Below are 16,231 nucleotides of genomic sequence, written 5' to 3' on the forward strand. Positions count from 1 at the left end.
AATCAAGTATATATACTACTGAGTTAGGGATCAATGTTGTTAAAAAAAGCAATTTTTTAAAAAGTTCGCTAATTATCTTTGCAAAAAAACATGCATAAAATAAAAAATTCTTCCTTTTTTTTTCTTTTTGTCTGTAGTTCAAAACATGCGTATTTTAATTATGAACACTCGTTAAAAATTTTAGAAAATTATTTCAAAAACAACATGAGATATCGTGTTTAAGATGATGTAAAATGCGAAAAACTCTGATTTTGAGATAAAAGCATTTAAAAACTTAAAATCATTAGTCTATGCACTTTTATCATTTTGCACAAAAACTGCTATAACTTTGTAAATAATTGCAGTACAAACAAAAGTAAAGTATTTTTAGAAAGCTAAGAGTAAAGGAATTCTAAATTTATAATAAACTCATTTTCGAAAATGTTGTTCAAAATATGCCGCAAATCAAAAAAATTTTAATTTGCATATTCTCAGTTAAGTTATGTAATATAAACCCAAGTGTGATAACTATTTGTAAATTACTTTGGGATAGCTGCTTTGCCTCTTTCATTTTGCTTAATCAAATTTAGTTCCTTTAAAAGAAAAACAGTAACTAAATTAACTAGTCGTTAATGCTTGACATTAGTAAAAAGTTTTAATTTCTAATTGTTTTAAGATTAACTGTGCAATTTCTTTATGGTGAACAATAAAAACAAAAACAAAATAGTGCGTGGAGTCCCTCCGCGCAGAAGAAGTTAAACTTCGCAACCTGTGACGTGAATTGTAGAGGAATCAGCAGTCGTAGAAGGATAGTTCTATTCACTATCCTCGTATATTCGTAGAAGGATACGTTCATAGTTCTATTCAACGACTCTTTTTCCTGCTCCGCTCGCTTCCGTGCTCTGTAATAATATTGTGCATTTTTCCCTCTTGAACCAGTGGAAGTGCTTGTGGTTGCCTCACCGTCTCGCCCGGGAAAATGTATTTGTATTAATAATGTATGTGAATGCGTCATAATGTAATTTCAGAAGAGAAACGATCAATTGATATTCACGAGAGACGTACCTTACCATAACCTTAAATCCGTCGCATTGTCCGTGGGACTGTCTTCACTCATTTTTTACAATTGTTTTCCACTAAATTTGAAAATAAAAAATGCTACCCTGTTAAATTATATGTGTATCAAAACAAACTAAAAAAATATTTATTGAAAAACAATACTTTTAAGACTTTTGTTATTTTTCTGCTAGTGAGAACCAAAACAATATGGAAATGAATGAGGGAAAACTGGATCCTACCACGTGATTTCCCGACCAATAAAAATGTACCATTAAACGTTTAACGCAACCTTGTTGGATGTCACATAAGAAGTATAACTTCAAAAAATTTAATTTTCAATTTAAATTAAAAGTAGGACACTGAGTTTAAGGTTTTAATAATTTAATCTATATATTTACAGTGAAATCAAAATAAAAATTACTGCAGCATTTTAAAATATACCATTGCTAATAACATGTCTAGACTTCACTAAATTGAAAAATTTAGAAAAAGTAAAGTAATTATTAAGCTAGAAAAGTTTTATGAGTTTTAAAATAAAATATTAAAACTGTCGCAGGTATTACGATGCATTAATTCACAATGTTTGAACAATTGTTTTAAGAAAGGGAATATGAAAAAATTCCACTTTTAAAAGGCTTTGTCCTTCAGTTACGCTATTTGAAATCTAAATATCAATACTTAATTCATAAATATTTCGTAACATCGTGAATGTCTCATTAAACTATTAGCAACAATAATAATAACTGATGAACACGATTAAATATCCATACCTTCTGTGTTCTTTTCGAATAATAAACATCATAATTCAGATATTCTCAAATAGTCTAACATTCTTTTGAGATTTTTCTTTGGCTAGCAGCGTCATCTGCTGACGAATTCGTAATTAATTTTTAAATTTGGTTAGAAAAATACCTGATGCTAATAAAATTATTTTGTGAGCAAACTTTAGCTTTGTGCACCCTTTTTAGATTTCACTTAGTTTTCTAAATCATTTATTATTTTTGGACTTTTGGTTTTTATTACTGATGGAGAAAAAGGTCCAAAATTAGAGTAACTTGTAATCCATAATTATTACATTTCATTTTTTTAGAAGTGGACTACCTTCATCGCATTAATATTATCGTGAGTCTAAATTGCCTACTCAGTGGGATATATAAAATTATGGACAGGCAGGACTCATTTTATAGGATTGTCAGCTCTCTCTGTTTCTCTTGCTGTAACACAGAGTTTCTCGTTTGTAACACAGTTCTTGCTGTGACACTCTGTTTCTCATAGTTCATGTGTGACGTAACTCATGTTCACTGATATTTTATAAGAGTTTATCATTTTATTATGCTATTAAAAACTTTAAAAAAAGAAAAAAAAATTCTGGATTACGCAGTTTAAAATCTCGTATTCGTTAAAAATGAGCTGATTGAGCACTAGGGCTTCATTTGTTTGTTTTATATTTTATAGCTTCAGAAACCTATAGGAAACGAGATTTGCTTTTACGAACATCATTTATTAAGTCAAAAACATTTTATATTTTCCGTTACTCTATAATTTAGTTTTTTGAGATTTTGTTTATCAAATGATATTTTAAGATATACTGATTCTCAAATGTTTATTATTTTCGATATTTAATTTGATGCAATTGAAATAATTATTGAGTATTTAATAATTGGTTATGATATCTTAAAATGATTATGGTTATGATATGGTTATGATATTATTGGTTATGATATCTTATAACGATATAACAAATGAATGAGTGACTGAATGAATAAATGAATTTAATCGAGGAAAGAAGGCAAATTTTTAATTAAGTACAACAATAAGTAAATAAATGTATCAGTGTATAAGTGAATCGATTAATTAATCGATTTCAAAATAAATCTTATTATAGATTATATTTATGTAAAAATTACTATAATAAATTTAACAAATTTTACATTTTTAGTCTGATAATTTGAATTGGTTACTAAATGATTCTCTATTTATAGGTTTATACTTCCATATAGTAGGCGAAGGAGTAGTGAGACTTAGCGATAGGGGCAGTGGGGGTCATCATAATGACAAAGAAAATTACATCGACTTTCGGATGAAGCTTTTAGGAGAAAGTAATAAAAGAGAAGGTAAGAATATCTTTAAATTTCCGAAAAATGCATAATGTTCAAATTAAAAGCTGAGTACCTTGATAACTTTTGATTTTATGATCAGATTTTTACGTACTAAAATGTACTTAATGGCTCGATGGTCTAATCAAAAAACTAAAACTTTTATTTTGTTTTATAAGCGGTATTGAATAGCCGTCCCAAATCTGAGTTTATGACTATCAATGTTCAACTCCGTAACTTTACACTTTTCCATTCTTATAATCCAAACAAGAAGGCAAGGGAACAACTAGATCAGGCATGGAGTGAATTAAACTTCGTGGAGGACTTTTTGATGGAGCTAATCCACATTTGCCCTCATGGTTAGCCCAACGACAAGAGGGTTCTAATCCATGATCCGTCTACCATTTAGCATATTTTACGTCCGTCCAGTGCGAACCGGGAACAGAATTTGTATCAACCAGCCACGAGGGGTTTCCAACCAGGGTTGACCTCATTGAGAGGCTGACGCTCTTTCCACTAAACCACCACTGCTGATACTAAATACTGAATATTTAGTGCAGACGATACTTAAACTTTTAAAGCTTGTCACCAAGAAAAAAAAACATAAACATATTATTCAAACCCAACATGTGATCGGAAAGCTTAGTGCAAAAGTTATTTTTCATAGATGGAGAAAATTAATGCGGGTGAAATCTATGGTGTATTTCTTCTGGCGAGAATTGAAAGCTGCATACTCTTCTGATCTTTTGGTTTACTGCGGTAGAAAGTTCTTTAAATAAGTTACACTTTTTTAATAATTTATAATTTACAAAATGACAAATCAGAAGACTATATTTTTTCTAGATTCTCCGTTTCGCTGCTTTATTTTCACTTTCTTTGCTTCCTTGAAATTTGGAGAGTGTCATTAAGGGACAATTTCAACCCCCCGCTCCTAAAAATCTTTCAAAAATTTCAATTATGTCATTCGGGAGAGGCGTTTCAATAATGGAATTTTTTCATTGAAATACACCATAACTTTTGCAGTGAGCTTGATAAAATGATACGTTAAACTAGGTTCCTTTTTCAGTAATTGCAATCATCAGTTTTTGCAAATTGTTTTATCTTACCATCATAATTACAATCACTCAAAAAAATTATTTAATTTATTCACCATAATATTTAATTCATATTAATATTTATTTAACATAATATTTAATTTATTTATTATTATTTATTTATCTTCCTAAATAAATCTTTATTGTTTAATGAACAAAGTTAATTTAATTTAGTAAATTTTTCTTTATTATTCAGAATTTTTAAATAAATACACCATATTGCATCTATATGTTAAACAAATAATTCAAAACATTACATTTAATCAGGAATTAAAAATATAGAAGAAAAATATTAAATTTTGATACAAGAGTCAAAAGTGTAAAATTATGCTTATTTTACACGATGCCGAAATTAAAACTAGATTTATAAAGTTTTGTTTTGAATCTAATTCAAGAAACTTATGAGTTAAAATATTCCAGACGGAAATTGTCAAATAATGTGACAAATGTTTGTTTTATTCATTCCTTTTCTAAACTTTTTAGTCGCCAGTGATTATTATAACGCATTATTCTAATTTATATTCCTATTTATGAACATACAAATGTATGAAATTTTGAGAGTTTAACATACATTTTATTTTGGCTTTGACACTATTGAGCGCGTCTATAAACTCTATTTTGAAAGAGTATTGTAGAATTCTAAAGTTTTCTAAAATTTCTTTAACTCAAATAAAATATTTAAACATTATATCCGAATACAAATAAAATATTTTTGAGGATATTTTGAAATATTAATGTCGTTTTCCTCCTTTCTTTCAGAATATAAGAGTGCAATTGAAAATTCACAACTCAATTTAAAAGGCATTCCCTATAGATTATTATGTTAGAGATGTTATATTAATTTTACGACTTTAAAAATAATATTCTTACAGTAGGAACACATCAAGACATGGTAAGTGACAATTAGTTAGTTTGGAAAAAAAGGAAATAACTCGCTTAAGGAAACACATCAAAACACAATTAGTGATAATATGGATAAAATAATCTTTTATTTTCCTTAAAATATTTGTGTATTTTTAAGTGTATGAAATGCTCAAATAAACATTTGAAGGTTTTTTTATTCACTATTTTTTTAGAATGTTCTTAAAAATAGATAAACCCCTTACTGCTCCTATTTTCCTTAAATGATTTTTCAATTGCAATTGAATGTACAGGAAAATTTTCAAGAAATGTTAATAATTATAATATATTTGAACTTCATTATAGCACCTCAACTGAAAAGAAATACTTAAAAAAATTAATGAAAATGAGAATTGATTTTTTCTTGAATAAAAGACAATGAAATAAATGATTAATAAATAAAATAAATTAACAATGTCTTAATAAAAGACAAGAAAATAAAATTTCACAACTCATGAAGAAGATGATGAAAGTTATATCGAATCCGTTCTAAATATAGAAAAATATTAAAGCTTAGATCATCTTTTTATCTTAAAATCAATTCATTTCTTTTCATTTTTTTGAAACTCTATTTTAACGCTAAAATTAACACTGGGAAGAAAATAATCATCAAGCTACTTTTTTCAAACTCTATCCTGAAGCACTTACATTGTAAAAAATTCCAGGCTACGCTGCTCCAAAAATTGTTATTCGTTTACTGGCTATATAAAGTAGCTCAATTTTGCCATTTTATGATGTTTTAATTTTCTCCAAATATTTTTTTTACTAAATGTGTGGTAATAGGAACCTTAGTTTTTAAAACCCGAATTTCTGGTAAACCTGTATTAAATTAATTAATTTTTCCGTTATGGTAAATACGAACGGAAAAATGACCAAATGAAAGGTTTAAATACAGTATATTTTGGTTTCATTAACCATAATTATGTTTCTTTACCAGAAACGTCATTACCATACATTACGGTAATTTTACCAGAAATTTTCTTCCATGAACCTAAATATATTGATACTTGAAACAATGCGCACTATCCGTCTCAATGAAAATGTTCAGAAAATTAGAAAATTTTTACAGTGTAATGCAGAAGTGTTTAAAAAAAAGTGTTACTTTCATGTTAAGTGTTATGTTCATGTAAAAGTGTTATGTTTCTCATAACATGTAATAATGTAATGAGAAAAAAATAGAACATGCTAATTAAACGCATTTGTTGTTTTAAATTACAAAAATTAATTTTAAACAATCTACATTTGATAAATTACAGTTATGGATTAGATTTAGGGATTATGCATTTAAACGGCTAACAAACTTTACGTATAAGATAGTATTCAAATCCAATCACATTTTTCCCATCTGAACCAACCAAAACATTGAGAATGAATCAGATTTAAAAAATAATTAAAATATTTGGAATAACTTTTTGTGGCCTGTCATTAGTAATAAATAAAAAACTAAGTTAAAATAATAAGTTTTAATAATGAGTTATAATAATATAAAACAATAAGTTATTAGTTAAGCAACTGACAAAATTATGTTACGAACTTATATAATAACGTGTCCATAGTTTTAGAAATATAATTTAAAATCATGTGTAAATGAAACATTTAGGAAATAAATAATGAAAGAAATAATGAATTAAGAAATAATAAATCAAAAAATAATAAATTTTAATTAGGTTAAAATCTAGTTTTTGTACATAAAAAAAAGTAGAAAATTTTACGAAAATCTAGAATTTGTATAAAAAAAGTTAAAATTTTCACTGAAAAATTCAAATTCGTTGGTTCAAGGAAATACATACATTCTATTTATTATAATCTTGTTTGGTAGGAAAAACAAATCTAAGCAATTAATAATTTATCTGTTTGACGTCATTGAAAAATATCTGAAATATTTTATCGAATTAAGAATTGGCAAACTGAATAAGGGATTTGCATTTTTGAGGAGAAAATATTTTCAATTTTCAAAGTTAAATCTTAATTAAGACGATGACTGTACTCTTTCAAATATAATAAAAAGTTATTTGTACCGATTTTAGTGCTCCTATGCCTAAATAAAAAATATGTATTATTGTTGAGCAATTTTTAAAATTTCAGTTTCTGGTACCAATTTTTTTAAACTTTATAATTTAAAATTAAGTAAAATATAGATAGTGATCAAGGAAAAAATAAAAAATGTATGTAGAGACCACTAATTAAAGTATGTTAAGAATGTATTTAAACTCTTTTAAAATCGAGATACTTGAAAAATAGACCAGTCTTGAAATTTTTCTAAGGTGTATAAAAATTGCCTAAAATTGAATTGTTTTTATCAGTATTTTTTGTACATTATTTTCAAAATAATGTTACATAAGCTTAAAGAGGGTAAAATTAGTGAGAAACATTATCATTCTCTACTGTTTTCTTTTCTCCGTGTACAGAGAAAAGAAAAGTACCAATCCGTGGAAGTACCAATGCTAATCGTACCAATGTTTAAATCAATGTCTTCACTTAATCGGTAACTGTGATTTAATCAGTAATAATTTTGATCAGCAATAAGTGATTTAGCTACTTGAAATATACTTGGTGCTTATGTTCGTTTCTTTTTCCCCTCAAAAGGAATAATTCTTAAAAAGTTTCAATACAAATTATAGCTATTTCTTACGGTTCTCAATAAATATGCGTTCATGCGTTTGTATTATAGAAATTTTCAAGCATTTCAAAAAAAAATTCTCAGGCACTTTTATTTTAGTTGAATGAAATCAGATCAGATCATTTTATTAGACGTATTTTCATTACACATTCAATTCATCTTAAATTTTTGATTCAGAACTGAAAATAGTAGGGGAGAGTGGGGTCAATTGTAACAGGGTGCGATTGTAACAGAGCAAATATTTCGAGTGTCAGGTTCTAGATTCGGTTCCTACGTGGCGCACAAGGTGTATTTAATAAATCTACATGTACACCCCTGCTGGCAACCATTTTAATGTACTTTTGAAAGAGTTATATCACAAAAGATATTTTCACGCTACGTAAGTACTTTTTTTGGTGTTAGAATATTACATTGTAACATAGTAATTTTGTTTAAACAAATAAAAATTATTAACCGAATATGTAAGTGGACACCTTAATTAACATTTTAAGAAAAAAAAAAGATTAGTTTTGTTAATTAACTAGCATTGTTTTTAACAAATGAAGCTGAAATGGCGTCTTGGGGACGATTGTAACAATAAGTAAAGGGACGATTGTAACAGCTGAAAATAAATAATCTTATGTTTACAAACCATTACTTAACTCTTTAAGAACCACCAATAGTTTCCTATATCATTTATATTATGTTGCATGTGCATTATTTTATTTGTCACCTTTCACAGCATAAATTAAAATTTTTAACCCCTTAAAGTTAAAAGTTTAACCCTTTAGGTCTCTGCTCATTATTATTTTTACTCCTAAAATATCACTACTATTTTGATCAATAAAAAAATATATCACAACTATGATAATATGTATAATTAACTATGTTTTAGTTGAATTTATGAACTGTTACAATTGACCCCGTAAGTGGGGACAATTGTAACAAGTGCACGACTGTCAAAAATTGTTAATAACTAATATAATAACATTTAAAATAAGGTATTTATTTTTTTTTCTAGTAGAGGATAGTCTACTTTACTCGTCTGTCAATTAATACTAATAATATATTGGATTTTTTGTTAGTTAAAAATAGTTAAGCAAAAAATGTTACAATTGACCCCACTCTCCCCTACAGGTGGAGAAATTTAGTAATAAAAACAAGCATTACATTTTATTAAAGTATTACATTTTTTTCTTTTTTTATCAAGCATTTTTTAACTTGTTCTCTGTATATTTCTTATTCTCCGCGATAACTTCATATTGAAGAATCCACTATTTTTTTTTAATTTTTTTTTTTTGAATTAGGTCAGATAAGAATTAAAAATGATGTTTTATTTTATAGAGAATATATATCAATAATCATTACTCAATATTTAAAACACAATGATTTGAAAAGGAATTTTTCTATCAAACTATTATTTAATACTGATTTTAATTTCGTGAAATATGTTTCGTTTTTGATTAATTATGCATTGATTTATCGGTATAAATTTTCAATACAGTTGATTTTCATATTCACCTCCAAATCTACAAAATATAAACAAAACATAATAAGACAAATATCCCAAAATGATCTAGAGAAAATTCCGTTTACACTTTCATGTTTTCTCCATGAGCATGCGGAATGCATCGATTCACATGGTAATGCCACTTGCAGGTTTCTAATTGTTTCAAAAACTACTGTATTGTGCAGGGTTAAGCAAACACAGTTCTATGAAGACCATTCTTAAAAGGAATTTCCGTTACATGAAATGTTGATTTTAAGCAAATAATATGATATTTTTAAAACTATTGTGGGGTGTTTCTTGCTTGTGATTTCTTCCTATTCCATATTAAGATTAAATTATTCCCATTTCTGGCCCCAGGTAGTCTCTATGTTGGCGCTAAATTGGCAGAAGTCGAGAAGAAATATAACGCAGAAACAGAGTTCCTTAAAAATGAAAACGATTAGGACAAATACGCGATTAATAATAATTATAATAATATTATAATTTTGCGCAAGCATAACAATTTCTCGAACTGTTTTTATCATAAATATTACAAAATATACTTGGATGAATTGGTCAAGACATTAGATTTTTCAAATAATTTTTATGCAATTCTTAAATTAATTATTTTGCTAAAATAGAGTTCTTTAAAAATGAAAACGAGTAGGACAGATACACGATTAATAATAATAATATAGTTTTACGCATGTATAACAATTTTTCGCGCTGTTTTTATTATAAATATTACAAAATATACTTGAATGAATTGGTCAAGACATTAAATTTTTCAAATAATATTTATGCAATTCTCAAATTAATTATTTTCCTATAAAAACATGCTTTTTCCTACTTTTAATTTTTAAAAATAATTCCTATTAGATACATTTGATATACTAAAGAAATATCTTTACTCTATGCAATATCAAATATATAAAAAAAATTGAGTTGCGAGAGGATGAAAGATTGATAATGTGTCTTTTAAATGCTTCCAGTTGCATCTTTTTCGGCCATTTTCTTGTTGAGATGTTATCAGTTTAGATTAGAGTAAAATATCTCATCTTTGGAGTGGAATTTTTTGCTGATGAAGTTACTGGATATTAAAGATCAATTTTATCTCTCAAAATATATTATTTCCTCAAATTCGGTAATGAGGCGAAGAATCGCTTAGTCGGTAGCTTTACAAACTGCAACTCAGCTGAAAGTATGAAAAGCCTGGTATATACAAAAAATTCAATAAAAAATAAATTGCTCTTAGTGAAAGCAAGAAATTCGATGTATGAATGAATCGAAATCAGAATTGAGTTGAGTGCAGGGATTGAACTTTCCGTCTGAACTTTTATAAAATGTTCAGTAATATTAGTGTTAAGATTATTTAAATATAACTTTATTTTGGGAAATAAATTTGTGTTAAGAGTTGATCTTACTTCATAAAGCAAAGGTATATCTTAAACAACCTCATACATAATATTTCAAGCATATTTGCTGTCGAAATTCTGTTATAAATAATGATCTCAGGCTTTGTAATCCAGTTATAGTGATTTGAGATAAGCAAAAAATTTGATATATGGATGAATCGAAATGAGGATTGAGTTAGGAGTCTGGATTTAAACTTTTTAATTTGAATTTCATAAATTGTTCTCAATATTAATAATAAATTATCTACAGATCATTTTAAACTTTACCTTAGGAAATAAAATTTAAAAAAAAAACACTTAATTTACTATGAGAATTAAGCTTTAGAGTAAAGATATATTCTAAACAACGTGATGCACATTATTTCAGAAGTTTCTTTGCTGAAGTTCTGTTTTAAAATTGAAATAAATTTTAATTTTAGGTTTATTGATCAATTCACAGTGATTTAACGTTCTTATTTTTATGTAAGAGTTAATGTTAATTTTTCTTGTTGAAGTTCTGTTTAAATATGCGGAATAAGTACTAACATTTACAGATGAAGTTAAGTACAAAATAAAATTAGTGATATATGGTAAAGAAGAATTTTCATTTATGAATGAATCAAAATGAGGATTGAGTTGAGTGAAAGACACTAAGCACTTTATCTTGACTTTCATAAATTGCTCTTATTTTTGGAAAAGAGTTAATGTTAAATTATAATATAAATATATATTCTAAGCTGTATGATGCTCAATATTTCAAACGTTACACTGTGGAAGTACTGTCTAAATAATAAATTAAATTAAATTTCAGGTTTACTGATCAAGTTATGGTTATTTAAATATCATAAATTCTTTTTAATTTTTAGGGTAATAAGTTATAATGTAAATGTATATTCTAAACTATTTGATGCAAGATATTTCAAAAGTTTTATTATCGAAGTTCTGTCTAAATAATGAAGTAAATAATAATTTCATGTTCATTGATCAAGTTATAGTGATTTAAGATAAGTATGTAGTTCGATGCATCAGTTGCTTAATACAAGAACTGAGATGAGTGTCAGAGATTGAAACATTTTAGCATGACTTTCATAAATTGTTCGACAATATAGAATAGTAATAATTTTATTAAGGCAACTTCATTTTGAGTTATAAGAAATATTACTTAATTTGCGGTAATAGGAAGGGGATAAGAGTAAGTTATAATGTAATGGTTTATTTAAAACAATGTAATGCATAGTATTTTAAAAATTTGCCTTCCGTACAAATTTCTGAAATACGTGTTTTTTTCATGTACCTGTTATCATAAGTAAATTGAGTTGTTTAATAACTGCGATATTTTTTCTTATTTTAAAATTTCCAGCAAACTTCATAAAGCTTTAATAAAGCATTCCCGCAACAGCCCCTTGTTGGCCAGGAGGTGACACTTCATGGAGGTTTATGGACGTTAAGGCTCCACAATTTCGTGATCAACGGCATGAATGTATAATGTGGTCAGTACTACGCACAGACCACCTTTACTTCCCAGACAAGCTGGTACCAATCTATCTGAAGCTGGATGTGCGTCAAGACGCCACTGGGGATCAAACTCCAGCTCCTCACAATGACAGTTCAGTGCCTTAACCACTAAACCATCACGGCTTATTTACTGCTTTAAGCTACACAAAAATTCCCCTCACGTAAATATTGTAGAAATTTGTTGAAATACATCTGCTATATCATCATTAAGATTGCCCAAGGAAGTCATTTTGATTGCTTTTTAATTTCAATTAGAAAAACAATGATGTGTATCAGGGCTCGAAAAACAGCCCTTCCGCCCGTCCTCGGCGGTCAAAAATTCCCCAAGGACAACGAATTTATCGAATCCGAATTTATTTATCTAGTCGATCCGAATTTATTTCTCGAATTTATTTATCCAGAAGCTATGGGTTAGTTTCAAGGGAGGACGGGTACGTTGTTGGACAAGCCGTCCTCGGGGAAGGGTAAAATTTTGGAATTCTTTCGAGCCCTGATATAATGACACAATTTCTTAGAATTTCGTGACTTTCGTACAACACATAATTTTTTTTATTGTTAATATTTAGTAATAACTTGTTATATAACTGCAAATAATATAAAAAATACTAAAAATTAATTTTAAACATATTTCTTTACACATTAGCTATTCTTTCACAATTCAGTCATTTTCACTACTTTTGGGCAATATAACAGTTATATACTAAGTTTCAGTCTTATTAGTGTTAAAAAAATAAAACACTTCTTGATTATGAATTTTAAAATTATTTGGTCTTAAAATTTGATTTGTTTAAAAAATATGTTTGCAAATAAAATATGATTTAAAGGATTTCAAAAAAATATTGAACCTACCATAGAGTTAATTCGGTGTCCTTTAACTTATTGTTTTCTCTTCAACGCAATTTATTATAAAGTAACAGCGGACTTTATAATATTTTATGTTAGTTTAATGAGACATCATTAAAGCAGAAAACATACGCTAATATGAAATAAGAAAAAAGCAAACTATCAAAATTAAAATACCGACATAAACACAACGCAGTATTTTTGTTTGAATTTAAAATAAAGTCAATATTTTATCAAATAATCTAGAAGAAAGATAGTGAAATAATTGAAACAACTCGCATTGTACTGCCGACCCAATTATATTATATGCTCATATGCTCAACATCAATTAAAAAGCTGTATAAATCTAAAATTTTATATTAGTTTTCTGATCAATATTCAATATAAAATGTTACACTCATTGTGAAATTATTGCATATTTTATGAATTTGCTTCTATAACAAGTTGTTTGAGATTACATAAATATTTAAAAGAGAATTGCTTATAAGTGCTTGAGTGAAAAGAAAGAACTAAAAATAAAATAAAAGTTTCAATATTTAGTTGTTTTATACCTATAAAAATATAAATAATATAGATTGTAATGATAATTGAGCAAAATGGAACATAAAGAAAATTTAAAACTACTGATGTTCAAAATTGTACGTAAATTTTAAAAGTATTGACAGATATTTAAATTCAGTTGGTGATGCTTTTATCAAAGAATGTTTTGCAAACATATAGAAGTTCAGGTGTTGAGACATCTATGATTTCGATGATTTTCTGAACGGTAGTATTGAGTTTAGACATTATTTTGAGTTTTGCGATGTCTTTGATATTATTTGAGTAATATTAATATCGCTCGACAAAAATAAATAAGTCACGAGGATTAAGATCAAGAGAATTAAGTAGCCACGTGATTATTATTCCAGTTATGATTATTATTCCAGAATGAAATTAGATATTTTTTATATATTGAATGAAATATGAACAAGAGTTAGAGGGAGCATTCTAAGCAAATCTCAAAATGCCTTGCATTTAACTGTGGAGTCTTAATTGAATCTCGTTAATGGTTGAAAACATATTATCGTTTTTACTTTATATAGTTCGATAATACTTACGCTGTACTTGCGATACATTTCGGGGAAAAATTTAACACATTTAGCCCGCAATTTAAAAAAAAAGTTTATAATTTCCATGTTAAAAATCATGAATTAGCAGAAAATATTTATTCAATGACAATTTCAAAACAAGTACAAAATTATTATACATAAGACTATTTATGTTTAGATGGATGTGTTGTTAAAATTTCGTAACTTTACGAACAAACAAGGAAATTTTTGATAAAAAGAACATTTAATTTACTACATTTTATCAGAAGAGAAATACCCAGGAATGGCTACAAACTACTACTCGCTACACATATAATATTATGGAGCAACATTAAACGTATTTTACTAACAGACTATCCAACTGTATGAATTGATAGCTTAATTTACATTTTATTAGTAACTTCGCTTGTTTCAATGCAGGAAACTGTGCTGTGCAAATGCTTCAAGATTATTGATTCTGTAAATATAAATAATTCAAGCATAACTACCACCAATATATATATATAAGAATTAATCGATTACCATTTCGCCATAATGTATTTTTTCGTATTTTACTTTATTTACACAACAATAAATTAATATGCAAATTAAAAACTAATGTGTCTGAAAGAAGACCAACTGGAATATATGAGATTTCCCACTTTAAAAAAGAAATTTCACGAAAACAGTTTTTTTACTTAGCACCTAAATTATATAATAATTTACTATTTCAGTTGCAAAATATCTAAATATATTCTTCTTTTAAGCATGCTTTATTTCAATTTGTGATGAACATCGACGATTTAGATCTCTATTTTTCACTTTAAAGCAAGCATTTGATTTTTTATACCAGTCTTGTGCCAATCCAAATAAATTTCTTATGCTATCTTTGTTTTGTTTTTTATATAGTTTCATGTATTTTTTTCCTCTATTATTACAGTATTCAACAATATATGATGTCTTATGATGAGCAAAATAATTTATGATTGCAATATCTCCCCCTTTTTTTCTAATTTCTATTTTAAGCTTATTGTATTACCTTTCTTTGTCGGATGGACAGGATTTTCCGCTTGGCGACGAATATATATATATTCTCTGTATTTATGCGTTTGTTTTTGTTCCTAATAAAGTTTTTGTTTGTTTGCTAAAAAAAAATTAAAACATATAGCAGCGTTTATATATATTAAAAAGCATTATAAGCTACAAAATCCCCCAAAGAAATTGATAGATTATGCTGATAATATTTTAAATTTATATAATATATTTAAAAGAAAGTATTATATATTTAAAAGAAAAGAGAGTCTAAATACAACTACATCTAAACACAACTTTGTTTCTAATTTTATAAAATACATTTGTATAACAATAAGGTAACATTTCTTAACGAAACAAAAAAAAAAAGAAATAGTAGATCAAGTAAAGCTCTTAAAGTTATAAGGCAAGAAGAGCATATAAAATTAAGCAGAAATAATAACTAAGAGTGTTAGATAAAAGCAAAATTCCACCAAAATAAAGTTACTGAGTATCTCACAAACAAACAAACTAAATAGGAACTATTCTTAGAAAAAGTACGTACACTATTTTTGACGAACGATGTCAATTTTGCATTAAAATGCTACGTGATTCTTATGAGGAAAGTTGAAGTAACAATAAATCATTGAAGGTATTAGGTTCGGAATCCTAATGGGCAGCACTATCTACCCAAAAAACGTGATTCCCATAATTCTATTCCACCTTCTTGGGAGAATGAACTATGAAAAAAAAAAAGAATGAATAAAGCCTTGAGAAAGCAGAAATAACCACTCTTCAATTTCAAATACCATGAGAAAACTATTTAAAAAAATTTAATTCTCTAATGCAAGTTCCCCGCACTGCTAATTTTTTCCTTCTAAATTTACCGTAAAATAACCGACAGAAGTCTGTGAATCCAATTAACAGTATAGTTTACGGTAAAGAACTTTTTTTTTTACTTTTACGGTTTTGAAACCATTTACAATCAGTATGGTTTAAAAACTATACATATACGGTTGTTTAACCATGTACAACTAACATGGTTTCAAAACCGTGAAAGATAAACTTAACTGGATATTGGAGCTATGCTTTTCGAAACTAAATTCTTCTGTGTTGAAGGAAATAGAGGAAATATTGTAGTGTCAATGCTGGGACTTGAACCTTTCGTTCAATCTGCCGTGAGAT

The 16,231-nt window shown here is 27.2% G+C and overlaps 1 protein-coding gene across 1 annotated transcript in view; it reads left to right on the plus strand.

Annotated features, from left to right (window-relative positions):
* The window catches only part of LOC107455634 (arrestin domain-containing protein 4), a 78,124-nt gene that overhangs the window by 32,290 nt on the left and 29,603 nt on the right, over positions 1-16,231 (plus strand). The window contains exon 2 of the mRNA XM_016073268.4: positions 3,021-3,152. Within this exon, the coding sequence (XP_015928754.1) occupies positions 3,021-3,152 (132 nt within the window). The remainder of the gene's footprint in view (positions 1-3,020; positions 3,153-16,231) is intronic.

Source organism: Parasteatoda tepidariorum, chromosome 7, assembly GCF_043381705.1.
Source record: "Parasteatoda tepidariorum isolate YZ-2023 chromosome 7, CAS_Ptep_4.0, whole genome shotgun sequence".
Taxonomy (NCBI): domain Eukaryota; kingdom Metazoa; phylum Arthropoda; class Arachnida; order Araneae; family Theridiidae; genus Parasteatoda; species Parasteatoda tepidariorum.